This window comes from Wasmannia auropunctata, unplaced genomic scaffold, assembly GCF_000956235.1.
Source record: "Wasmannia auropunctata unplaced genomic scaffold, wasmannia.A_1.0 LD336099.1, whole genome shotgun sequence".
Lineage (NCBI taxonomy): Eukaryota > Metazoa > Arthropoda > Insecta > Hymenoptera > Formicidae > Wasmannia > Wasmannia auropunctata.
The window spans coordinates 1,719,348-1,747,131 of record NW_012026791.1 but is presented as its reverse complement, the minus strand read 5'-3'; the positions used below and the strand labels follow the sequence as shown (position 1 = coordinate 1,747,131).

Here is a 27,784-nt window from a genome sequence, read left to right as displayed (position 1 = left end):
GGGGGGAGGCGTGATAAAACTTTATGCTTTAACAAGCGTTTAAGAAGAGCTCTTAGTAATTTTTTTCTCCTTACACAAATTTTACCTCGAAAGCATATTCCTTATCGGTCGTAACGTTTGCTGCGGTGCTCCGAGCTTTTCCGTGATCCCGCACGCTGGTAGCTCCTGGATTTCCGTGCGCTGGACATCTGCATCTAAATGTTCAGAGCAGCTTAAATTTCGTATTCCACACGCGTATTGAGTATATTTCTATTCTTTGTCCCAAAATAAATCCATTGAGAATCGCTATTGAGCTAATGAGCGTTACTTTAACGTGACACGTGCAGATCCGTCTGACAGATTGTCACCGATATTGTTACATTCCATCCTCACATTCTTTACGTTTCTTATATAACGTTCTTACAAAACAGATGGAAATGAGTTTTGTTACTTTAAAAAAATATATATAGCAAGATTCTTATGTACTTATGTAAAATATACTTATGTAAAATCGTAAGCTAAAGTTTATAACAATGCTCTTAGAAAGAAGATAAATGGAACATGTAGTTTCTAATTAAATTTATGTTTGTCATATAATCTATAATAGAGGGCACATCAAAACGCTGTAAATAAATTTGACAACATCGCTATAGTATATCACTTTCATCTAAATAAAAATTTTACATGATAGTTTACTTACGACTGAGATGAAATGACTTGCAGAAGATCGATGACGCGTCGCCTCGGCAGCATTTTAAATATTTTTTAAAAACGATTGTTTAAAGGAAATAGCACAGTAGCCACTGGTAGAGGTCTTTTGAGTGAAAATATTATGGAGTAACGTTCTTCACGAACTCTCGTGCCTCACTCTCGACTTAATACCAAGACCATTTCGTATTCCCCTTCCTTTCACTCTACTACTTAGGCCTTGATGAGGTGGCTCTGTTATTCATGTGTGAACAGGGCTGTATCAATAGAATCCTGTCGAATTACGTTTTATAGTTACTTATTCTTAATCGTTCAGGCTAAAAAATAATTTCTGAAATCTCGTTAATTGAAGAAAAAATTTTAACGTTTAAATAAAATATAATTTATATTGAATCAGATATATTACAAAAAGATCCAGACGTTTACAAGAAAGAAATAAAAATTAAAAGTCAAGAATATCATCGTAACTCAGGAAGAAAAATACACAACTTTATTTATTACATTTTCACGAGTAATTTGTATTCAATCAAAATTTTATAAAAATATAAACGGCTTTTTAAATAAATATTCTAAGAATTCCACAACTTAGAATTTTTAGAATTTATTTAATTAAGTTTTTAGAGATTAAAATTTATTACAACTTAAACAACTTTATTGAGAACATTGAACATTTATATAAATTAATTTTGAAGCTAATATATAATTTAAAAACTTTTTCTATAAAGAGATATTTAATCTAATTTTTGAAACTTATAACAAGCAAAATGTTGTATCTTTAAAACATTTAAATCATGTGATACATTTATTATGCAAAATATTATAAAACCTTTTTGTTTTTTTTTATCAATAGAGTTTTCCATTAATGAGTTCAGGAATATCTTGAATATAGTGCAATACAAAAAGTTGGTACTGAATTTGCGTCAATGATTCTGGCCTGATTTCGATCGGCTGTCTGTATCTCGCAGAAGTTTATCGCGTCGGTTCTTGTTATGATAGAAATTATTCAATCGAGCTTATTTAGTTCCACGTCATCTATCTCTATATAAGTATATACTAGCTAGTGTACACGTTTCCATATTGAACAATGAACCTTGAATGAATATTGATCACTTGTAAAAATCTGATAAACAAAGTATTGTATTTTTTTTTCTCTCGAATCGCAGTGACCTACTCGTTTTTTAATACTCTTTTTTTTATCGTAAATGTTCTTTTTTGTAGCATAGATATATTTGATCAAAGCAGAAAATAGATTTCAATGTGGTTCTAAATAAAATTTTATTAAAACGATATTTATTATTTACAGCGTATATATATATAATATATATGATAGAGCATAATTATAGAGCTTGTGCGTGCGTAGCGACATAACGTACGTACAAAATATTAGTTTCGTCGTAAATTTTCGAATTCTCATCGAGTGAGGATATTGTCACCATAATTAAAAATTATTGTTTTTACTGTTGGTATATATTACTATGATTGGGCATCCTACAGGGAGCTCTCTCTCGTTCTCTTCCGTTTCGTATAAAATTTCACATCTGTCATACGTAATTCTCTCATTCGTTCGTCATCGGCTACCAATAGACATGCCCAATTTTCGTAGTATTACTATTACTACTATTACTATTAAGTAATCATCATCATGTAAAACCTTCATTTGATTAAATATTTCTTAGGCAGTACTGTTGTTCTTTCGAATTACGCTTCGAAACCCGCTGCTTAACCGAGTAAAGCTGTTATAAGCTTTGTGCTCATAAATAATAAGTACATTGTTGTAATTTTTTGTAACTCTACCTTTTGTAAAAAATAATCTAATTTTTCATTGTTCCTTACAAAATGATATATGATTATATATGATTGCAACACAGTACTGCGGTTTATATATATTATAAGCTAAAATATTATAACTATCCGTTATTTTACTTCTATCAGGCATCTTCGAGTTAATAATAATAATAATCAACGCTTATTAATCACGTGTTTTGCGTAAACTTTGAGAACGCGACAAAACCTAGAAGAAACATTTCGATCAATATGTGTTTTCAGGAGATCGAATTAAATGCTCGACATAGTTATACTCTTTCAATAAAAACGATTATACTACAATTTACCAATAAGATCACATATCGTGAGCTGTATGGTTCGAAGGAATATCTATCTAATTATTCCTCATCGGCTTTGTCGTTCACCTAATAACAGTCTGAAGAACTTCACTTGATTCGCGAGAACGGCGCAAAAATGATCTTCGACGGTCCGCCGTTCACGACCAAGCACATCGGTCGGTCGCCCCGTAATTGGCGACTTAATTAATCAGGAAGCAAATTTCTCTTATACACTCTCTGGTACAATTTTGTCGTAATGGAAGGTGCTGCTCGAGTAGAAGCTGCCGCGTTTCGGCATGTGAGGCGTGGCTATTTCTTCTTGCAAAGGTTTGTACACCAAACCGCAGTTTTTGTTGTCGACCAGACCTGGACGGAGAATCAGGGGTGGCCTGATTACAGGACCCCGTCCTCGTTTGTTCGCCAAGCAGCAGGCGATACGTGCTGCCAATAGGAAGATCACGAGAACAGACAGGACGGTGCCGGAAACCAGCCAGACTTTGAAGCCGGGTTTGAAGTTGTACCAAGTGTGATATTCCGTGGTGACCGCGAAGTCCCCGTCGTACTCTTGATCCTCCGTGAGTCGCGGCTCATCGATATGCTGCATGCCGTGATCGATGCTCAACTTCTGCGACAAACACGTCCGGCGTTATTATTTCAATTTTTAAATAAATACATAATAAATTTTATCTCGAGAAGTTAAAATTATATAAATTACAGTTATTAAATAATTGAAATATGTAAAAGAAACACTTCTAGCAATAAGACGTATATCAAAGAATGAAGAATCTATTAATTGTTGTCTCACCTCGTCGTTATCAAGCTCGTTTTTCAAGAAAGGATCGGATTCCTCTATAATATCCAGATCTAGAGGAATTTCTTTCTCGTGTGTGCCTTTGCTAGGAAGCGATCTGGCTGGTGGACCATCCTCGATTCCATCGCAAACTATCTTCGCCAAGTCTGTCCACTCGGTGATGTCCATCGTTGATATCAAGCTATCAATATCTTCAATATCATCATACTTGTCATTGACGATCCTATAAAAATATTACGACAGACTGAGATATGTCTTATACGGCATGTATATACATATACTAAACAGCTGGCGAATTTGAATACTCACTCGAGTACCTCTGTTGGTGAAACACCATGATCAGTAAGCCATTGCACGGCGTCAGTGAACTCGGCGTCACAATCCAGAGGATTGTGCGACAAATCCAGACCAGTGAGTTGCGGCGTGGCCCTAAGTTCCTCGACGGTGATTCGCCGTAGAAGATTACCGCGAACCGACAGGAACCTAAACAGGAGCGAAAACGTAAAATATATCGATCAATTACACTGGTCAATGAATATATTGATAAAATTGTCATGGAATAATTTTGAAATTTGAAAGATTTCGCAAAACCTTCAGATGTTATTAAAAAAAGAATTTTTAATTATCAAATTACGACAATCTACGGAAGAACGTAGATTGTAATAAATTTCTGTAAGTTTCTCACCGAAGACTCTTCAACGGCACTCTAGCTTCGCTCCAGACGCGCTCGAGATTGCACCGGCTCACGTCCAACTTGGTGAGTCCTGGTAAGTCCAGGAACGGCGTCACTTGCAATGTTCTCAATGGATTGCGAGCAAGGTTCAGCTTGCTCAAGTTTATGGCGCCGCGGAACATTTTGGGTTGAATAGTAGAGATGATATTATCAGACAAATCCAATTCTCGAAGAGACGAAAGATTATCCAGGAATCCGTCGGGCAGACCGGTCAGGCGATTCTTCGAGAGCTTCAGCCGAGTCAGCGCCGGCATTTCATCGAACGTACCTGCCTTGAGGCTGTCCAGACCACAATTCGCGCACTCGAAACGGATAGTGCTGTTAAATAACGACGATTATTGCATACAGACTACTAATTTATTTGCTTCTTAAAATAAAGCGGCAAAGTGCATATATTCACCTGAATGTATTGTATTCCAAGTCGTAAGTTTTGAAAACTGGCAGAACTTGCAAACCGGGATTGTCGTTCATCAGCAGAACCAGCAGTCTTGGATTGGACTTGAAATGATGCTCGGTTAAAGAAGAGAGCTTGTTATCACTGATATCCAGATACTGTAGCTGTTCGAGATTGCTGAAAGCATGCTGATGGATTCTCTTCATATTGTTCGACTTGATATACAGTTGATCCAATAATGGTACGCCTTCCAAGTCATCTTTCCCGATTACTCTGATTTTGTTTCTCGAGGCATCAAGCATTGTCAATTTCGGGGAAATTATATTAGCCAGTGTCGATAGATTATTTCCTAAAAATAATTTTTTCTATATTAAATTTCCCAATAGTGAGAAAAAAAGCTTAGTTTACTCATTGGCATTAGGCAATAAATCAATTAAATTAAAATTTATCTCTGTTCAATTTAATCAAGCATTTACGATTTTAATAATATTTTAGTAGTTTTGCGCTATAATTCTGCACCTAAATATTATTAAAAGATAAATTGGATTTTAAATTCTCTTGCGTAATTATTTATAAATAACATCATGGTACATGTGGTCATCATCCTTACCAGCGACGCGAAGAATTTGCACGTCTTTATCAATGAATAAATCGGTCGGAATTTTATCCAGGATATTATCTGAAAGATCCACCTCTACGAGCTGGTTCAGCGAATCGAAGATTTTGTTGTCGATTTCTCTTAGACGGTTGCCGCGTAGATTGATGAAATTGAGGCTGTGCATCTTGGAGAAGGCGGTGCGTTTCAGCCGTAGTATACCGTTGTACGAGAAATCGAAATCGGTGACCGATGGTGCGTGCAGAAGATAGTGTTTCGCCGACTTCGACTCATGCATATGCTTAAGCGGATTACCGGAGATCGTAAGCAGGCTGAGTTGCGTGTTGTTTTGGAAGGTATTCGGGTGGATGTCCTGCAGACCGTTGCGTGTCAAGTTCACGGCGAACAGGTACGTGATGCCGTTGAAGGCCGTGCGATCTAGTTCGACTATGCGCGTGTCGACGATAGTGATGGACTCCACATTCTGAAGGCCGCGAGCTCGCAGAGCGTTCGGTCCTAATCGTATCTCGCCGGCGTTCTCGATACGCAGATGGGCAATGCTTGACCCAAAGGATTGCTCATTCACCAATTTAGTGCATCTATATGGACAAAATAAGAAAAAATGGGGATGATTAATGCCAAAGTTGCATATTATATTATTTAGCTATGGTATAAATTGTCACTACGAATATTAGACAGATTCTAATTCATATTTTTTAATCGATTTAGATTCAATCTGCGTCTAATGACTTGGCCAGTATAAAAAAATTAAAAATTCAAAATAATCGAGAACTTACGAAGCACTTAAAGGAAATCGCTGTGACGTAAAAAGACATATCAGAGTAATTAAACGTAATAGCGACATTTTACGCAATTTTTTAATTATCTCATTTAATCGCGTTTGCATACGTCCTCGAACTTTACTCAACAATGATAAAATTTTATAACAAGAATGAAATATTTATTTGACTCTCATTAACTCTTTATTAATGTAGAAAACTGTGCCGTATTATTGCACTCTAAGCAGGAAGCGGCCTATCTACGGACTCTTTATCTGCCGTCACACCAAGGGACGTTATTCAGTTACATAATGATCCGATTAGAAACATACGTTGCAGTCGTTGCAGCGGCGTATTGCCCGGCGCACTTGCAGTAATCAGGGCACTGTGTCATAACTTCTTCATCATCATCCACCCCCGGCAGCATGTCCTCCTCCTCGTATTCCTCGTCGCTGAAATCGTCGTCGTCGTCATCGTCATCGTCGTTTTCCTCGTCGTTAAGATTATCCTCATAGGGCATATCATCGAGTTTCTTCAATTCCTCACCTTCTCCCAAAAGCGATTTTGATACACTTGTCTTGTTCGGTTTCAGAGTTTTTTTCGCTTGGAAATTTATATCTTTTTGCGCTTCGGCCTTTAAAGTCTTCGCCACCTCTTCCTGGATCTAAATAACCGTTTTTATCGTAATTCAATGTGACTTAATCATATAAAAAAATTAAATTGAGGCTGTAACCCAGAATTCGATTTTTTAAATTATGTTTGATAAAAGAATCTCCTTTATAATTGTAGATGTATTACTTATTGTTTATGTATTGTAATGATGCAAGCAACGGAAAAATATTTTCCGTCAATATTTAACAATATTCATTTTTACACGTAATTTCGCAAATAATTGAGCTGTCTTTTGTTTAAAAAGATATGATCTCTTTTATCTTAATCGCGATATGACCGCTTATCTCATTACAGGATTAATTAAAAATATTAAAATATAAAACATAATATTTTTCATATAATAAAAAACCCGCATTTACCTTAGCATCGGAAGCGTCTTTGTCTAAAGTCTGGATCTCTTGCATCAATATGTCCTTCATATTCGTGAAGGGACTAGCATAGTCTATAAAATTGCTTTTCGGTGTCGGTTTGATGTCCTCCGCATTTTTACTCGGAATGACTTCCGTAGTGGATGGCGGGGTAGTTCTTGCATCGATCGTAATGGTAGCGACCGCCAAGGAAATGGTCAGCAGCCAAGCTGCCGAGATCTCCATGTTAGGGCTTATTCTGAAAATAATTAGTACATTGGATAAGACAAAGATATTTTATATATTATAAATTATTTTATATATTTTATATACTATATACCGGGGCAAGTATATAATATAATATATTGCCGGTAGTCCTGGCGCATTAACGAAAATATTCGTGTTCATAATAGATTTTGATATTAGAGAGAATTCTTTATTAACTACAATTGTTTTTCTAGTTTTGCCGTATAAATAAAGATGTAGTAAATAATATACAAAAATAAAATTGAATCTATATTAAAATGCAATTTATATTTTCATACAAATAATTAATTCAATGCGAAGTTTATCTTTTTTTAAAATTTTTTTATATGTTTCAAAATTTTAAGAATCTCTTTATAAAAATCTCATTAGCTTATCTCTTTCGTTTCTTGAAAAATAATTAACTGACAATCTGTCTTATTACCGTCTTTAAAATCTTTGAAATTGGACACATCCATAAAAAATGCATCACTTCTTAGATGCTCTAGGTATGTAACGTGAGACTTTTTCTTCTCCGTTCTCAAACAACGTCTGCTGAGCAATGCTTGCCACAAAGTAAACATTGTTCTGTTAGACCTTCCAAAACGTATATTTCATAAATATTGAAACGGACAGTTTACAAAAATTTAAAAATTACGAATTTCAATTTATTAAGAATATAATTTTAAATATTTTTTAAATATTAATAAATTAGATATTATTAATTAGATATTATTAATAATTTATCTATTATATCCTTTTATATATTTAAACACCAATGTATAACGGATAAAACGCTTCATTATAACGCTCTTTGTCACTCCTCTGTAGCGGTCAATGCCAAGAAATCTGTATCAAAGTTTTCAAGAGATCGAGTGTTGCGCCCGGACGTCACGTTCGTGTCGGTGCAATCAAGTGTAAGAGCGGCAACTCTTGCGGTTTACAAAGAAACAAGAGCAAACTTCTTCCGGAATACCTCCAGTCATTGCACTAAGCTTCCCTCCGCCGAACCGGATGTGCTATTTCGACATTTCTTCGCTGACTTAAGCGTACTATGTTATTTTATTGCCACAAGTGCAAAGTAGTTCTTTATAATCCTTCTAATACACAATGCAATTTATTTAAAAAATTGTCAAAATTTTCAAACTGCTGAATATCATTCGAATGATCAAGATTCTATTGAATTTTTCCGTGCAAGAATGTACCTTTACCTCGACAATACTCGAAAGTGATCGTGTTCGCGGGACACGATTCGGGAATTCAAACTCCGTGGCTCCGTTCGCGATGTCTGAGATTTTAACAAATGAGGTGCACCCGATGCAACGCTGGTCGTGTTACTGCACAACGTTACTGCCCCACCTACAGACGCTGACGTTAGATAATCGTGTGACGGCTTGCAGACTGGTGCGACTTCTGACACATATGTGAATAGTTCGGATACGGACTTTTCGACACACGGGGGATGAGAACACATGTAGTGCGCTCTGGATGATCTATGGTAGCAGAAGCGGGAATCATTAAAAAGGTGGGAAATGCCCCTCGTACGTGTGGTAGCGATCGTTATTATTAAATATGCGTTGTTACGCAATATTGTCGCAATCAGAGACACAAGGAAGTGTCGTACGTGGGAAATACATCATCGGACTGAAAGACGTCACATCGGTTTTTTTTTTCCGCGACGTGTTTCATTACCTCGGTTTCAAGCAACTTTTTTGAATGCCGAGGCTAATCTGTAAACTACTGTATTTACTGCATTATAATACGCATCGATTTACTAGGAAAAAATCGTGGATATAATTATTACATAAATTATTTGATTATACAATATGTTTATTACATTATTATCATAATGTTCTTATAATATTATCTGTACATAATGACTCTAGCTTGAGCGTTACACAAACGACGAGGAAACCTGTTTGCACCGGTTACGGACATATTTGGCCGCAAACGTGGGATGAACAACTTGGTAACCGACGTGAAGGGAGATTATTGTCTCGAAAGTCGATCGACTGAAATAAAATGTTATTGTATAATTTAAGCGGGAGAGTTTTGATTTCTCTTTTAATAGTGCTCAGAGAGTTTTGATTTCTCTTTTAATAGTGCAACAGATTCCTCAATGTATAAATTTCTAAAGCACTGAAAATTCAGCTTGTTTTCATATAGCGACCAAGCTGCATGCTCATTAGATGTATTCAATCGCCTTTATCAGTCACGTATTCTTTATCGAGGATTGTGTGACACGGACTTAAGTACGAAGATCGATTTTTCAATTGAATCAATGTTTTTTATCAATCGCGGTTCTCAATATGCTCGTCCACGAGTCACGTCGCTCCGAAAAATCTGTGCCCGACGAAGCACTGTAATTATCAAGTGTAACGGGAAGTCGCGAGTGGCTGGAAATTTTCAGGTGCACACAGATTAGGGCGTGGGACGAGTAAGCGCGTTGAGATTTCGTAAGAGACGATTTTAAGACGTAACTTCGCAGCTTAAAAAGCTTCGTCTTTATGTCAATTTAATAATTGATTTTTGTAAAACGATCGTGTAGTTTTCCATCTGTTTGATGCAGTATGTAAGTCGCAGTATTAAACTCGAATCAATGCTTCACAATAAATGTAGGAATTTTAATAATGAGAATTGACACAGGACGAAGAAATAATATTGCGTTGCTCTCATTCAGGCTCTCATTCAGGTATAGATATCGAGTAGATTTATTTGCGCCATGTTTCGTTTTGTTCTTGAAACTGATTCCGACTCGGTCGGAAAAATTGATTGTGCATTCGTTCTCGGAGCGGGATTTACGCGAGAAATCGCGTCGTATCTTGCAGTCTTCCGCGTAAACAATTTCCTGGCTCGGACTTCAGTTGCGCGGGATGCAAATTCAAAGAGTACGAGGAATAGTTATCAGCGACGCCGTACCACCTATGTAAGAAATACATCGGTATGCGGTAGAAACGCCACGGCGACTTGCAAATGCTGAAAATCGGGCAATTATTTTCACGCGTCAGAAAGACGCAGACCAGTTCTGAGAAGCACTCGACTACTAGACGACTACTAGAATCTTAATCTGCGAAGTCGAGACAACGAACGATGCAGCTTGACAATTTTATCTCGGTGAAGATTTCGAAAAAAATCACGATTAGTTAATGTAACTATTAGTTAATTATATTTCTCGGAGGAATTTAAAATACGCACAGCCGACGCGACTACGCAACAGTCACTCGAGATGCTTTTTGTCACCTGATGACAATGCATAGGGAGTTATCTTACCGGATAACATTCATTCCGCTCGGCAACATGAGCGATCACCGAGCTACGCGCGGATCGTGCTTGTCGATATTTATTCACGATTTTTTTTTAAACTGAATTGCAACTGAGCAAAGGACAAGATTAAAATTCTCCTCATCCCTGGAATGTCACTCTAATTCTCGATCATTCAATCGAATAATCTTCGTTGAATTAAGCAAGTTTTGTTTGTGCTTGACATTCTGAATCAGCAGAACGATTTCCTACCATTTTCGCTTTTCATGATACGTTCTATTGAGGCCAACTATAAGAAGATATTCAGAAGATGGTCCATGAAGAAAAAGAAAGAATGGTCCCCACGAAAATTTTCGTCCTTTTCAGCGCCATATGGGCGCTTCTTTGTTGGGCTCGGAGGAATATTCTTAAGAAAAGATCGACAGACCGTGGATGTCGTTGATGGAATGTATCTAGAGGAAGATCGAAACGTAAAGTGAACAAACATACGCGTTTACGCGTAAATTTAAGAGGCGGAGGCTAAATATAGGACTCACGAGTCCCATCTGGAGTCTTTGTTCGATTTCTCAAAGATAACTTGACGGCTTCTCGGCGGGGTTTAAGCCAGGTAGAATTACTTGCTTCGAAATGAAGCGGGCGCAGGTGGTCAGCTCCTCCCCTCGAGTCCCAAATTACTGACGGGTCCAGGAGAGCAGGAGACCAATCTGATTCGAAAGAGACCCAGCAAATCTTGGCGTTTCAATATTTTGTGTAACCCAGCGAATTATTTAGATCAATTCGCGTAGAAATATTGCCAGTAGAATTCAAATAATAAATTATGAGAGAATATTTTTGGATTAAGATTAAATTTAGATAAAAGTACATAAAGCTGAATATATAAAAGAGTAACTATTATTTAAAGAGAGCAAGATTAATATTGTGTATAGTAAGCATGAAATTATTTTCACGCGGATGCGTTCTTATTATTGGGTAGGATTTCTTAAAAATTTCTAACTTTTTTCCGTTCGTTTTAAAACACTTGACAATTTTTCTTTAAAAAAATGATTACAGGGATAATCTGGAAGGCTATTTCTTTTGTGTTGAAGAAAGAGAGAAAATGCCAAGAAAATAATGTTATGTAAATGTCTGCTTAGTTATCTCAAAGTAATAACGAAATAACAATATTTTCTGTATCTTATCTAAATGCATAAAATATTATTTAAATAAAAAGCTGTTTAACAATTTTTTTATTTTACACATTGCAGTTTTCCGCATGTACGATTCAAATCATCGAGTTTTATATCGTATTCTCTCTATCGATAAAGTTATTTTGTTATTTATATGTATATTTGCATATAGACATACGCAATGCGATTGAGAGGAGGCAATTACGTTGCATTGTGGCATCAATCAAACTCTTTTTTCTTTCGTTTAATAGTATTATCCTTGATAATAATAATATTTAATATTATTTAAATTAATAATAATTCTGAGATTTGCAGCGCAACTATCGTAATTTAAATCGCGTTTAAATTTCAAATGCGGAGAGATATTGGCGTTGCATGTCGCGAATGCAGTCTGATATTTTTTTTTTGCAAATGCCCACGCCTTTAATCCCGCACATTCCGTCGGACGTACGCGAGCGTATCCGATTGCAGCACGATGCGAACACGCGTCCTCGAAGAGGCATACCTTGCTTTCCAAATAGGAATTACACGTCCATTCTGTCGCAGTTGGAACAATTGTGATTCACTTAGGATTATCTAACACGAGCACGCTCTAATGTAATTTGTTTTTTGATATGTCAACTAAATGACAAAATGCTTCTCGTTCATAAATATAAATGAAATCAAAGGGAAATCAGTGACGATCGATGATATACCTAATAGCGATTAATTCACGCATAGCGGCTTGCATAGTTAAATAATTTTTTATTGATATTCGAAGAATCTGACTTCACATTAGAAATCCTAGACGTTGATAAAATATCAGCGTCTCCATCGCAAACACACGTGCGAGTTGACTGGTGTAGTATACCAGCGATTATGATAATTATTGCTTGGTTATTACATACAGCGTATATCGTCAAACGTGCATGGGTCATAAAATCGCTTCACTCATTAAACGAGAATGTTGAGCTAGGAATGCATTCCTTTCTCGTTTGAAGTCTACCTTTTCACGAAGTTCGGCATATATTCCCCTCCCCCCCCTCCGCGATCGCGATGATTCTGTTTCGTCGTACAAACGCTTTTCGCATCGTAATTGGAACTTACGCAATGCGCGACCGTTGCAATTAGTAGTAACGTAAACAGTTACAATGACAGATTACGCGTCTCATCTCCTTAGTTTAATAGCTATATGCAAAACTATATAATTGGGCGTATAATAAATTTGACAGCATTTTTATATTTTATTTTATATACGTATAAATATGTGTTAAAAGTATTATTGTAACATAAATTAATGTACATACACTAACATTGCATAATAAAATTTTTCTATGCATATAGAAATTATAGAGAAAAAGAGAAAGATTAATAGAAACCAACTATTGCAAAAATATTGCAACAAGTATTATCTTAGGCTTAGATTCTTGGGAGAGATATCTTTTATTTAATTGTTATCGTTAACCCATTTTAAAAATCTAGTTTCACGTTCCAAATAACGTTTTAATTAAATAATTTCTCTTATCCTCTTTTTCGTACCTGAAGTTATTTAACTCTTGAGAAGAGCGTCGCCACTTCCTCTTTATCGCGAAAGATATTGTGCTTTATCTCACTGTGTTATCGGTATATTTATCTCTCGTACTCTGTACTCGAAGAGCATATTTGTTTTGTCTCCGGCCGCGCTGTTGCCCGTTGTAATTTAGCGTACGGTTAACAAACGGTACAGCCTGCAAACTGGCGGTGCGGTTGCGTATTTTAGATTTTTTAAATTTCTCTTTGAACTCCCCTGAACCCTCTCTAGAAAGTGACACCGCACACAAATTACGTACGAATAAACGAGCTTCGTGCATTTACGTCTTTCTCATCACCCTCCTTACAATTCTTCGTGAATTTCACACAAGAATTTCGCGCGAGAATTCTCCTCGAGTCTAGTTTTCGATTAAATTTCTTTCCGCTGCATCTGCCGCGGGAATCTTAATTCCTGGAAATCATCAACCGTGACGATATCTCATCAGCGCCGAGGCAATTCGCGCTTCTCGCCGCAACGAGATGCTTTTCCTTGTGTCAGTAACCGTCTGTTCGTTGGAGGTCAATCCACGTCGTTGACCCTCTAGATCTTCGTGATTCGGCAGAAGGGAAAGAGAGAAATAGTGAGCACGCGCGGATGATACGGCCACACACGTGTCGATACTTCGTATTCGATGCGTGCGGATGATACGAGGCTGTCCAGTTGTTCGATTATGAATAACGTCGGGACCAAGGACAGAGAATATATATGTATATATACGTATTTCACTCGATTTAAGTGCAACTCGCCACGATACCACCTACGCCTACCGCACGGAACACAAATATTACTCGAAACTGCATGATTCAACGGAATATCAGAATGAAATTGCGCACGAGTTTTTCGTAGTTAAGATCTTTAAGTTAATTCAAATCATTCCTCAATAAAAATTGCACGTGCTATTATTTCTTCATCTATGCAATTTAGTGATGTGACTCTACGTAAAATTATGAAAATATTGTATATATAAATGTGTTAGTATGTATTGTTGTCTGTATTTGAGTAAGTATCGGCTAATTACGAAACTCGTAATAATTCTGATCTTTTGTATTCGAGCACATGCGATCCGTAGTTATCTACAACTGTATACGTTTCCAATTAGTGCGGCATCGCGATAACAGAAATCTATTATTTTCGATTTCCTCGTTCTGTGGTATCGTCCGGACATATAAATCTCTTATCGAAGAGAGGCAACGTATCTCCATCATCTCTAACAAATCGTTGAAATTATGGCGATTCACTTTGACATGCTTGCGACAAGAGTGACGTTGCTCGATACGATTCATTAGGAAAACATAAAGGCGCTGCGCTTCGTGTTTTTAAAATATCGTCATTATCCTTATACAGTCCGACCTCGCGTCCACAACCACGTGGCATTGAGAAAATCGTCCTGACTCAATGGCAAATGGTTCATGGTGAATCGAAACCATTCGTTCGTTGCCGCGTGGCCTTTTATAGTCGCACCGTACGTGAGAACCGAACTGAAATATCTTCCGGGAATATCGCTTATGCTTTCTTTGATAATGACTTCTGAAGACCCTCGGATCACAGCACGCTCAAATTGCGTCATTTTCGAAAACTAGGAAAGTCATAAATATTAGTTTTTGAATCGCAAAGGACCAACATAGAATAATTAGAATATATAAATAAATTAAAGCGAGCTTTACCACTTCTTATCTATTTTTAAAGTATTTTTAAAGTCACAACCGGAACAAATTACATCGATTGCATTCTGGTTTAAGGTGAAAAATTTTTAATCACTTCATATCAGATACGTCGGAAAAACGTGTTTACAGTTAAGAGAAAAATACTAGCGTAAATTCCACTGATTTAGTATAATTTTCTAGTTACATGATTCTTAAATCTCATTTAATCGTTTCCGACTGATAGTGATTCCATTTTATCTTTCATGCTATTTACAAACAGGAATAGACGTAGTCGCATATGGAAGAGTGTGGATAAACTTAAATATTCAATAAATTTTTTAATGTGATTCATTTTTTTTCTTTGCACTTTACGCTGACTAGTAAAATTCCGTACGATGAGCGACACGTATTAATCGCGTATCTCCTTTATCGCGTCGCGTTATTCATCACGTTGATAAAGAGCTTATTGCCGTAGCGCATCGTGTGAAACATCGCGTGTGTTTTCCTCTTTCTTTAGCTTGGAATAAAAAAAAGGCGAAATGGTAAAGAGAATAAATCGATACATCTGGCACGAACTGGCTCCACCATTCGATATTTATGTGTCCGGGATGAAGTCAAATAAAAGCATCGAGACAAAAGGAAGATTTTATGCCCGACGGCAAAATAATGCCGAAGAATATTTTAAATTGGCAGTATTTTCTTAAACACCTCGTATAAATGTTTATCGAATAACGTACTTCTCTTACAGAGTTCGGAGAAGTTGCATAAAAATAAAACGTTCAATATATGCTGTTACTCCATTTCGATTTAAATAATTATAAAATAATATTTTTTTTGTAGATTGTTGTATAATTTTGATATAGTGATACATGGTTCTCAAAAATTATAATAAAACAATTTTTTAAATTATAATTTTTGAGAACCGAATTTTAAATTGATTTTTTTTTAATAGAAATAATATTATTCAAAGAGCAATTTAAATTTATACGCGCAATATTTTACAAGAAACTCAAATTTTTATAATAAAATGAATGTTTAGGAATAATAATTATTATTATAAATAACAGCATTTAGGAATGCAACATGGCAATTTGATCTATTTTGTAGTTTTAGAGTAGTACGTTTTGTTTACATCTTGACCAGCATCACGCGCTCGCCCACTTTCACGACCAGTCTCGACGAGAGGCACATGAATCCGTGCTTCTTGTACGTAAAATTAGATCATCTGGGTGGACACTGACCTTGCCATTGCGTAATGGCACAATTCGAAAGATGCGAAATAATAATAGTACCGGTTGAACTACGCCGCCCCGTACATTGTAGTGCATCGCGCGAGACAATGTTAAATTTCGTACAGACAAAAACGTTTCTTTTTAACTTGAAGAAAAAATAAAATCGACGAGTTCGAGCTAAAAGCAATATATTGATAAACAATGACATTTTTGAAAAATATAAAACAGAGAATTCAAAATCATTCAGTTTCGGTCTACATAATATGGACAGAATTCGTGCGATGTTATTGGACAGTGTGCGATAAACAGAGATTAATTGCACTGACTTCACCATCGTGACCAGAACAACCAGGCCGCTCTTTGTTTTTTTGGTTATTGGCTACTACGTTAACACGTGCGCAGCAGATGCTATTTCAAGTTCTTTACATAATCAATTTTTATTTGCTTATTTTTATTTAAATAATTACGCACATTTGCACAAAAATTATCGCATGGAATAAGGAATATGTTACATAATTAAACAATTATAATTGCATATAAATATAATAAATAAATTAATACAATAAATAGAATAAGTAAAATAATTAAAATACATATTAAAAAATATATTATAATATAATTATAAAAATATTTGTTTTGAGTCAAGTAAGATAAATTTTTAAAAACATTAATTCGGTAATTATTTTTGACAATATATAGATTTTGTATCGAAGAGATAACGCACAAGAGTGATAAGGCCAGTCAATGCTTTTAAAATATCACGCCTCGTTTTTTGCGCGAGCAATCATACGACTGATGGCGCAATTCACAAAGAATTCACCGATTTTCTCGCTCCGATATGTTTTCGCGAGCCCGAGCCTTACGCGTGGAAAGTTTCGTGAAAGTCATTGAGACAGAGACTGGCCGAAATCGCCTTCTGACCGATCGACGTGGATCCGAACGGTCGCGTATATAACGCCTAAAAATATACGATGAGGTCACTGAGTATGTACACGCGACATTCCGTCGGTAGTCAACAACTGGGTGAGTTGCGTTGCGAAGCGAGCGACATACGGATTTCTATGCGCGATACGCGGCGAGTGCGCCTCGAGCGCGGCGAGCACCAAGAGAGAATTCCGCGGGCTAGCTCGCGTCGCGCGCGCGTCGGTCGCATCGGCGCGATATCTTCGCGACCGGAATTTGCATTCGACTACCAGCGGTTTCCAGGTCACGTTGGCGCGCGCCTGAAGGATGGAATCGGAAATGAGGATGACTCGAGTGCACTTTCTGCCGATCGTGTAATTTTATGGCGATCGGAATACGCTTTCGAAGCGCACTTCGCAACGCCGGAAAGGTGCTACGAATTCCTGTAATTAAAAGAACTTGCAAAATCCGACTGAACAAGTAGCGTAGTATGGATGAATATATTTCTCGAACCAGGATGTTAACTGTTCTTTTTTTTAGTGTTTTTTTGGAGATTATAGGCACATTAATATTTAACTTCATAGTAACGTGAAGTTGCATGTATTGCTGATAATTTATTCATCAGTTTTTGATTCATCATTATATGACTAATCAAATTTTATTAGTTTCCAAAAAAAACGATTATCTGAATTTTTATTTTCATCATCATATTTGCATTTTGACATTCGGAATTTTAAGTACTTTGATTGCGACATTCCTTGATGTTAGATTTTTTGTGAATAAGAAAACCGCTGAGCAAGAAAGAGCACGGATCGCAGCTGACTCCGGGATTCCTCGAACGCGTATTTTATCCTGTTGACGCACGCGTTAACGGCGTGTATAGAGACTTCAATGAACAAATAGAGATCGGTTCGCGTGTTAATTTGATACGCTGACAATTGCGAATAAACGCGGAAAGGAAGAAACAAGTTTTGTACAATTTCAAATAGCGAAAAGGTGATAAGAAAAGTTCTTTGTAATGATTGGAATACCATGAACTACGGTAGATTCGCGATCACAAAGCAATCGGGAAATTTCGCTACGATCGCGCGACGCATTAAAATGGCTTACGACGATAAGATAACATTCCCGGCACCAAACGATTAACGTCACATCCTAACTTGGAGTGAGGGACCCTCGGCGAGGTCGGAGCCATTTTGACGGAGTGACCGATCGCGTTGCCGATCATCCGATCGCCCAAGCCCAAGACCAGGAGGCGACTTGCGTCTCTGGCTCTGTCGCGGCAAACACTCACCTAGTGTCGCAGAGCTGTTGTCGGCGTGTCAGAGAAAACGCAATTCACTCGCAGGGCGCACGATCACGCGGCGCAATACGCGCAGACAGGATCAATCGGTTCGCGTTCGTTTTTGCGCACGGTGAAATTCTGAACTAAGTTCGAGCTGAGCAAGCTATACGAGGCGTACCTTGCCTCGAGAGATGGAAACGGACGCCGAGCGTGGGGCCCCCAAGAGTCGGGCGCGCCGATTGGTCGGACTGGTCCCTGATCCGCTGGAGGGTCGCTGCAGGTAAAAATTATATGCTGGCAGGTGAGAGCACCGATACGCCACCTGGAGCCCGGACAAGAGCTCGGGCTCGCGAGTGTGGGCTGAGAGATTGTTGGAGAACGCGTCGTGGTTGCCGATCGACTGCGTGGGCGTCGATGCGACGGCTGCGAGAGGCTGCGGTCCGGCTGAAAGGAAGTGCGTGGACGATGGGAATGAGCGTAAATGAGCGGCAGTGTTGAACAGGTCGCGCGAAAATCCGCTTACGTACTCGCGGCTTTGAACGTCGTTTAGCGACTGATGTTTTCGTTGGCAGATTTCAGAGCAGAGAATAGATAATTAGATATAGATATACATATATGGGGAAGATGTATTTTTTTTTTTGAATCTGGGACACTAAGCATTATCAATGTGAGATTGAAAAGGATGATATCGGCTGCATGGTCGCAAATACAACGATCAGGTCATCTAATTGTAGTAGTTGATTAATTCGATAAAGGAATATGTAGGTTGATAAACTTAATCTAAGCTAAAGCTCTTCTAATAACAATCGGAGATTATAATATATAGAGAATTAGAGACAGTGTGATGCAGCTTTATACGTACAAAAGTATGAAGTTACAGCGAAGATAATGTGTATATTTTTAAATGTTGTAAAGATAAGATAATGACAATAGAAGCTAGGTGCAAGTTGCGATAATGGGCTTTATGCACTTCACAATGTACGATAAAATTCTCCGATGTCTGTAGACAGTGAAAAATATTGATAATTGTGTATCAAAACCAATATTAAAATATTTTTATTTTTTATCGTATTATTATTGAATTAAACGGAAAATTTGTTCCGTTTTTTTGTAAAAAAAAGAGCGAAATGTATTCGTTCAACTCAATAAATATCACTTCTCTTTTTATTTATCAAATTAATTAAACACAATCTGCAATTGTATGTACGATAAAATATTCTTGCCCATTCATACAAAAATGCCGCTTATAATTATAGTATTAAAAAATTTATAATTAGAAACTTATATGTTGAAAGTGTGTTTTATGAGTAAATATTAATACGAATCTTATTATGTCAACAAGAAATTATTTGTTGATCTATCATCTGTTGGCAAACAGTTTAATTTATTGAATGATATTATCCTAGAAAATATCAAGATTAGTCTGAGCATGGACAAATATTTCGAAAAATATCGTGAGATATGATATTAAATTCGGAAGTGCTCATATTAAGCATAAAATTAAAATGAAGTTTTTCAAGTAATATATAAGCGTTATTTTTTTCTTTGCAGCAAAATTTTCCAAAGGTTCCCATACCGAATGCTATTTGGGCGTAGCTAGTATTTGCACACGATATGGTAACGTAAACTTAAAATAGGCCAGATAAGATAATGACTTCACAGTCATCGCAAATAGGCTGTTATATCGCGCATTCAGCGGTACTATTCAAAACCAAATTATTGCAATAATTTTTTAAAAGGATTATCAATGTTTTATGAAGCAGAAGATATACTTGTTTATTTCCAATAATGAAAAAATAGAAAAAAATAAATATACGTGAAGAGAGCAGAACATTCTTATCTATCTTTTTAATATATAAAGTTTTAGAAAATAAAATTTTTATTCAAAAGAGATTATGAATATTTATCAGTAATATAAAATAACAATCTTGCAATTTCTCAATTTTATTCTTTTAAAGTAAATTTAATTTTAAAAAAACTAGAAGCAAATTTATAATAATAGTTTAATTATTTACTGCAAATAAAAATTTATTATAAAACTTAACAGCTAGTATAAAATATTTTGTAGTAAAAAAATACCTGTCCATGATTTTTAGTTTGAATATAATTGTTAATTGTGGATAGACTTGAAGATTATTTCTTGAGATAGTTGCTAATTTTATTCGTTATTTAATTTCAATACTATTTAAATATGTATTTAAAAAAATACATAAAAATATATTTATTGCGCAAATAAATGTATTTACATTGAAAATTATCGCAGTGTGCCATCTAGTGTTTCTTACAACGAAACATGCGTACGTAGAATACGTGTGCATTCTACATTGCCGGTTATTTCAATTTCTATATAAGTTTCTTGAATAATTTAGAAAATTTATGTATTATAGTCTCAAAGCATATTTTATTCTTGGAAATACCAGTACAGCACAGAAACTATAATAAAGATAATAGTTTAAAAATTTAATTAAATTTACAATAGATAATAAAGTTATGTTAATTAATGAAAACATTAATATGCGGTGTCAAATAGATATCTATATTTTATTTTCAAATATTTGTGTAGATGCCATCATTTATTGACGAATAATTGCGCGCAAATGATTCTTTACGATGCCTAAACAATGATCAATATAGATGCGCGTAAAAAAATATGCGAATATCTATAATATTGCAGATTACAAATGTTACTCAAATGTGATAAGTCCTGGAGTTTCAAGTTTGTCGATACGACCGGTATCTGCAGACTCTGTAGTCTTCAGTGAATGCTGTCCTCTGCAGAACATGAACAGAATTTAAACACAGCCGCTAAAAATATTTCCCGATTAATTTCTTGCCTATCATGTCTTGATAAAACAGAGAAGTGGACTGATTATTTTACAACAATTTCTACCACTGCTCTTATTTGCATTAAAATATCTCGCGCAAGGATGCTCTATTTATTGCAAGATGACGAAGACGAAGAATTAATAGATACGAAAAGATAAAAGAGAAATACAGAAGGAATTAGAAAATCCTCTTATCTATTACGAAGAGCTTTCTTTGAAACTGACTTAACTGTAATTTTAGTTTCTATTGATCTTGCACATCACCGACCAAAAAATGGTTTTATCTGGTTTGAACACGCTATCGCGAGCCAACGGTTCTTATCAGATAAAAGACTTCATATTTGTGCATGCCACTCGACTCGGCGATGTCGCTAGGCGAGTAACAAGAGCAAAAATTTATATATTCACTTGATACAAATTATATTTTCTGGCATTCATTTTAAACGGTAGAAAGCAATATTACCAATTCTAAATACGCGACTTTACGTTATTCTGTATTCCTTGAAATACTTAGAATTGTAAAAGTCAAAAGAACTTTTATTCATTTTTTTAAGCTAAAAAACATTAATGTTAATGGCATCGACTATTAGGTAACAGTTTTAATTAATTGTTCTATTATCGCGTCTTCTACTTCTGTTTAATAATTAACTTACTCATTTCATCCTGCTAGTAAAGCAGTTAAAATAGAAAAACGGCAAAGTAATTTTTCATGCGATTTTAATATTTGAAGCTAATGCTGAAAATTACGTACATTCACGGAAAGAACAATTTTGCTGAATCCAGATCTGAAAATAATGTTTGTACAATAGTCAAAATTATTTTGTGCAAAAGTCAAAATGATTGCTAGAATATCAAAACGTTTTAGCAATACTTATCAGTTTTAACATTCCAACAAATTATTTTGATGATTCAATAAAAAATTATTTTCAGATCTGTTTTTAGCAAAATTTTTAGGTCTTTCAGCAAAATCGTTCTTTCCGTGTTATTAATTCTTTGTATATTTTTAGAATATAGAGAAAATTCTGAATTAAGAGCACTAGAAGTGGAAGAACTTATAAATTTTGCAGATTCGTGTTGTCCGAGGATTTCAATAGTTTCATACAGTATTCCCGTGTATTTTTTTTCTGTAAAACTACCTGCGATATTAAGATGCCTCTGAGCGTGGCCTTAGATTCACAGTGCGTAAATTTCTTTCCACATGAGGGTACTACGCACGATATCTGCTATTAGCTTTTTCCTCCTACCTCAAAACTACCGGCCGCAGCAACGCAATGTGTCTCTCCGCTCTCGTATTACGGAACGGCAAATATTTAATGACCCCTTTTCTTTGCAAAAGAAAGGAATAAATAAGGCAATCGCACGCGCTGCGTTTACGCAGGGACGGAGGGAAACTGAACTTCATTGTAACATGAAAAGTGCGATAGTGAGGGCATCAACGGTGACGCTGGAATGGCGGAATCGATGACGGCAATTTATTTATGATTCCGAGAAAATCATCCTCCCATACTTCCCCTCGCGTTCATGAAATAATTCCGTGGGCCGCGAGTTTGAGGTCCCAATATCGTAGTTCTGAGAACTTGAAGATCACTTTGTTCTTGTCGCGGTACTCTCTAAATTTTCTGAAGTGAATCTCACTCCAAAAAATTAAAAATACTGTCACTCGGCCACTTGAGTGACAGTATTTTCACTCTTTTGGAGTAAGGTTCGTTCCAAAAGAGTAAAAAGTTACTCCAGAAAATTTATAAAGTACGTAACATCGTTCAGGATGTTGCGAATGCAGATTTTAATGTCATTTATTTAACGTATTACATTTAAAGCTAATACTTTCGAGCAAATTTGAGACAACTCTTTCATTCTTTTTATTGATCGCAACTGTTTCTCTTTTTCATTTTTTATATCAATTGTCTCTAATAATGGAAAAAAGAGAAAAAAATTTTATATTTACAAATTTTACGATTATCCAGAGTGTGTAAAAGAATGTTTTGCACAATGTTTGTTTGGCCGTGTTAGCTTTTATTCGGTGTGCGTTTTTATTGCATACGCCTTTTTATTAATTTTTTTTTGCGTTTATGATAATTTAATCGGCGCGTCGTGCGTTGCGTAATGTCGCGCGATTCACACATAGCTCGCTTTCTTCGTTTTTACTATATTTACTTCGACGGGATTACGCTGCTTCTTTTTTTCAAGGTAAATGCATATTTTATAATAATGATTGCCGGATTTTTATTTATTCGCAATTTATTTTTCGACCGTCGATCTCTTAACTGGTAACGCGTCTATCTTATACCTAGACGACCATGATCAGAGAGTATAGAATTTGTCTCTCAGTTGTACAAACAACTTACAACTGGGACACGCATATTTAAAACGCGATTGTAAACGCGTATACACAATCGACAGTTATACTTCACAATATAATCGCGTTTATTAAAATTTTAACACGCTGTAATTGCGATCGCACTTCTTCGTATATTCCCTTTCGTATACAACAGATTTTTTATTTAATGATTATTTTAAATTAAAATTTAGAATATATAAAATGTATCAGAATCGTAAATTTTAATATTTGTAATAGAATCTTCGACAAAGTTTAATAGCTCGTTCTTGGGAAGAATTTTAAGAAATTGTCTACTATAATCTCAACGCTCAGTTTCTCAAACGTTTGTCGTCACGTGGTTCGTTAAAATTTTATGACTACGTTGTCATGTTTCCAACGTATGTTTTCCTTATTAGCCGATTAAAATGCAGCGCGTCAACGGGATGGCAAAACGCGGGGCATAAATTATTACATCGACGCATACGTGAGGAGAAACTTGTCATCAACGAAACGGGGTGAAAGTGGAACCGCGATAGTAATTTAATTACTTTGGATCCATACTCGTCATTGTCGCCGTCATGAACGGGACGATGAATGGCAAAAACTTGAATTTAATTTCGATTTTACGATCCTCGCGCGAAACCGGGGCGCGTTTAAATCATTATCGAGATCGAGCCGACGTAATGTTCTTTTTTTCTTTTTTTTTTTCAAATTTATGCAGATACGTAGCGAAAGCGCGCGTTCGAGCGCCCGATTGCACAATTATAATTGTGCAAAGTACCCGGCTTGTGTGTATTTTATGTCAAAACTTTGCCAACACATTTTTTCCCCGCGCGTCCACACACCGCGGACGGATGCACGTGTTTCCAATCGTAAATTTTATCGCATATCTACAGGCAAACGCCTCGCTCGCGTCTATACCATTTGCACGTTGCAATTTACGCGGGGTTCTTTCTTTTTTTCCTTTCTTCTCTTTTTCTTTCTCTTTTTTTCCTCACGTTCGGTCTCACGCTTACATTTTCAGAGCGTGCATTCCGACCGGATCGGCCGTAAGACCGACACGATAAGAATATTTCAGTCGGCGCGCGCTCGCGTATGCGGTAGAAATCGCCGCGCGGGCGTCTTCGCGCTCTCTCGCGCCAACGCGGCAACGATATTTCACGTTGCATACGCCTAAATTGCAAAGCCATAGGTGGCGGAGAAGAGATAAGAGCAGATTACCGCCGGCTGCTGAGTGCACCGTGTAGATCGCTGCTGATTGCACAGAGGTAGAGAGTGGACCGGAACCGTCTCGGTTTATAAACACTAACAAATAATGATATACCGCGCGTGCACGAGAGCACATTTGTTAAGGGATTTTACCAGTCGCGTTTTGCGCCAATCGTCGAATTCGTTTATTGAAACACGGCAATATTCGTTGTTAGCCCTGGACGTGCCCGCGTTACGTTGTCCTTCCTTAAACCGTAAATGTACGGTGTAAGGAAAAGATTACAAGTAACTAAATGTACCACAATCCTAAATGATCACTAAATGTGTCATGTAATCGATGATCGATTTATTTTTATCCATTCAATAATATTTGAAATATTTCCTATTGCTTTGACTGTACCAAGTTAAACTTTTGTTTGCGTCTGCTAAAGCAAAGTGCACTTCTTTTGTGCGATAATAGCTCAATTCGTCATTATATTTGTGACGACAGCAATGTCAGATTGAAAAATATAGAAGAAAAACATAACTGCTTGTTTACGTAAGGAATGTAAACAAGCATAAATAAGAACGATTGCATAAGAATTATTTGCATTGTCAGTTCTTTCTTATCGTACCTCCGTTAAGTTGCAGATTACAAACTAATTTTTGAATAATAGATCATATTCTCAAAAGAACAATGCAATTCATCTGTTATATAATAAATTTATCTTGTTCCGTATGATACTGATGTCCAAGGTACGCGAACTTTGGCCGTTTCATTTCTAATGTAACATTTTACTACAATATAGTTGGATCAAAGGAGGCTGCAATCAGATTAATTTTCTTGGTTCAATATTCTTAACTAACTTTAGACAATTGCGAAAAAAATTTGATAAAGTTTAAATGCCAAAATCTGTGACATGAACAAATAAAAATTATAGAAATATATAATAATTTAATAATTATTAATTGTAATTATTAATATCGCTAGAGATAACAAGAGTATTGCGAGATAGACGGAATTCGTGGTCTTTGCAACGTGACGGACGGCAATGTCATTGTCAGGTGACGATTTGCTGCGGCCGTCGAAACTCGCCATGTCCGGGAAGTCGGCCCATTAACGAATAACGCATTCTCGTGCAAACGCGTCTGCGTAGCGTGGGCGTATCGTAATACCTTCGCGCGGTACTGGCACTTTATCGGTTCATTTGCAGCGGCGCGGCGGCTCGTTCGGCGGTGCGCGGCGCGCGGAAGAAGCGGTTGCAATTGCAGTCGCGCCGACCGGCGCGAAAGCATAGATTCGCGAAGAATCGTGAGAACACGTCGGGCTATTTGTCTCTATTGTTACGCAATGTACGATATAGATCTGTATTATTATTGCATTATTATTTCACGGGACCTACTTCAGTTTGCCTTCATCAACTGATGAAATCTTAACGTATTAAGCATGTCATTAATTTGAAGATGATGTCGAAGATTAGGCTGAATCTTGCTATTGCTACTGGGATATTTATTTTATAACATTGGCTCCGTTACTCGCTACAGATGTCGGAAAATTTCTTGTCTCGTCCGCATTCGAGATGAAATGAATGAATACGTTGCAGTTTGAGAAATAGTACGATGTCACGGATAAATCGCGGACGAGGTCGCTCTGACGTTGCAATTATGAGATACGAAGCTACATAAGTGTTAACTAAGAAAAAAGTATGATAATCTTAATGCTTATTGGCATACTCAGCTTTTTACGAGCCAATTAGATTTTATTATGAGATGCAGGAACGTATAGAGAACGTCATCAGCTACAATCCGAGAGTTGATATTACTTTTTTCTCACGTAAATCATCTTATATCCGTTACAATTTATATATTATTTTACTGCGCAATTTGCAGAACTTTTATTTTTTATTTAGAATAATTTAATCGTTAAATTTTAAATGTGTATTAGAGTTTAACCAAAGTCAAAGTGTATTTTGCTTGCAAATCCCCATCCATTTACGATTTTAAGAAAATAAATAAAAGCCTTGGATTGCTTAACTTTCCAATAAAAAATGTTTATTTTTTTTTTAATTTTAATATCAGATAATTCTTTATTTTATTTTAAAGCTAAACTTCAGCAGAAAAACTATAAATAATTCTCATAGTCGTGGCTCTTTCTATAGCTCGCTAATTTATTAGAAGAAATTATAGGTGTCATATAGGTCAGGTTGTCACGCGTAGCGACAGCGATGCGTGACGGCCGTAATAGCGGATTAATTACAGATGTGTGACAATTAATCCCTCACGCACAACGTGTATTCGCAAATCCGAGGGCTCGTTTCCAAGGTCTTCGGGGAAACAGCGCGGTCAGAATACGTTCCGGTAAAGTCGGTCGGGGATGTGACTTGCGATTTCTTTGTCACCGGACTGTCGCGTCGCGTGCGTGAGCACGTCGGACGCCGCGACGCGACGGCCGCGACCGTCCCGAGAGGGCGAAAAGAGCGGGATATTGGAAGCCGATTTTACTTTGGACCGTGACGCGCTACTTTCTTTCTCGTTAGCAGGTGATCGGAAATACCGAGGTGCGAATATATGACTCACGTCATGTGAAACGTTTGCCAGGTGAGGCATAAAATGCGGTCAGCGCGATGTGAGATCGTGACGCTGCTGAGGCCGAACGGGCGATCCTCTTAGCGCTTGAAAAAGTACAACGCACTCCCGTTGACCCGGGGATTAACTGGACGTTATGCAGATTTGCGTTTCATTACGAAATGATTAATGACGTCTTCTTCCCTTCAGTTACTCTAAAGTAGCGATTATAATCTGGGACACTTTGTATCTTATGTATCTGTTCCGCGTCCGCCTTTTCCTTCATCGCGCGAGGACCGATCGCGGGTGAGATCTTACTGCTTCGTGCGTTTATCGCGCATGACCGCCGTCTTTTTCACCACGTAACGCACGTAATTACGTGCAGTTAACGCGAGTACGTTGCCGCGGCGTTAAGTGTAAATGCGCTACGCGCGATTCCCGCGTAACGGCGGCGACATACGCGCGTGCTCCGTAATTGACGGGGGGG

The 27,784-nt window shown here is 36.8% G+C and overlaps 2 protein-coding genes across 6 annotated transcripts in view; both read right to left on the bottom strand.

Annotated features, from left to right (window-relative positions):
• LOC105462462 (probable hydroxyacid-oxoacid transhydrogenase, mitochondrial) overlaps nucleotides 1–885 on the bottom strand; it is a 4,185-nt gene extending 3,300 nt beyond the window's left edge. Inside the window, exons 1-2 of one of the 2 annotated variants that reach the window (XM_011709085.1) lie at nucleotides 680–885; nucleotides 86–194 (exon numbers count right to left, since the gene is read on the bottom strand). In XM_011709085.1, coding sequence (XP_011707387.1) covers nucleotides 86–194; nucleotides 680–732 — 162 coding nt within the window. In that variant the 5' untranslated portion in view covers nucleotides 733–885. Of the gene's footprint in view, nucleotides 1–74; nucleotides 195–679 lie in introns of those variants that run through there. The other variant, XM_011709086.1, reaches the window with a different exon arrangement.
• Nucleotides 886–2,726: 1,841 nt separating this feature from the next.
• Nucleotides 2,727–18,804, bottom strand: LOC105462460 (extracellular matrix protein 2). Of its 4 annotated transcripts, none has more exons than XM_011709083.1 (9): nucleotides 18,581–18,804; nucleotides 7,133–7,379; nucleotides 6,434–6,765; nucleotides 5,338–5,921; nucleotides 4,734–5,076; nucleotides 4,286–4,651; nucleotides 3,910–4,083; nucleotides 3,595–3,823; nucleotides 2,727–3,414 (listed from the first exon to the last, which is right to left on the bottom strand). In XM_011709083.1, exons 2-9 carry the CDS (start codon nucleotides 7,364–7,366, stop codon nucleotides 3,016–3,018), a joined length of 2,661 nt encoding a protein of 886 aa, XP_011707385.1. In that variant the 5' UTR covers nucleotides 7,367–7,379; nucleotides 18,581–18,804; the 3' UTR covers nucleotides 2,727–3,015. The 4 variants fall into 4 exon arrangements, with proteins under 4 accessions (XP_011707385.1, XP_011707384.1, XP_011707386.1 ...); XM_011709082.1 differs by lacking the exon at nucleotides 18,581–18,804 and adding an exon at nucleotides 18,412–18,574; XM_011709084.1 differs by lacking the exon at nucleotides 18,581–18,804 and adding an exon at nucleotides 18,228–18,370.
• Nucleotides 18,805–27,784: the final 8,980 nt, after the last annotated feature.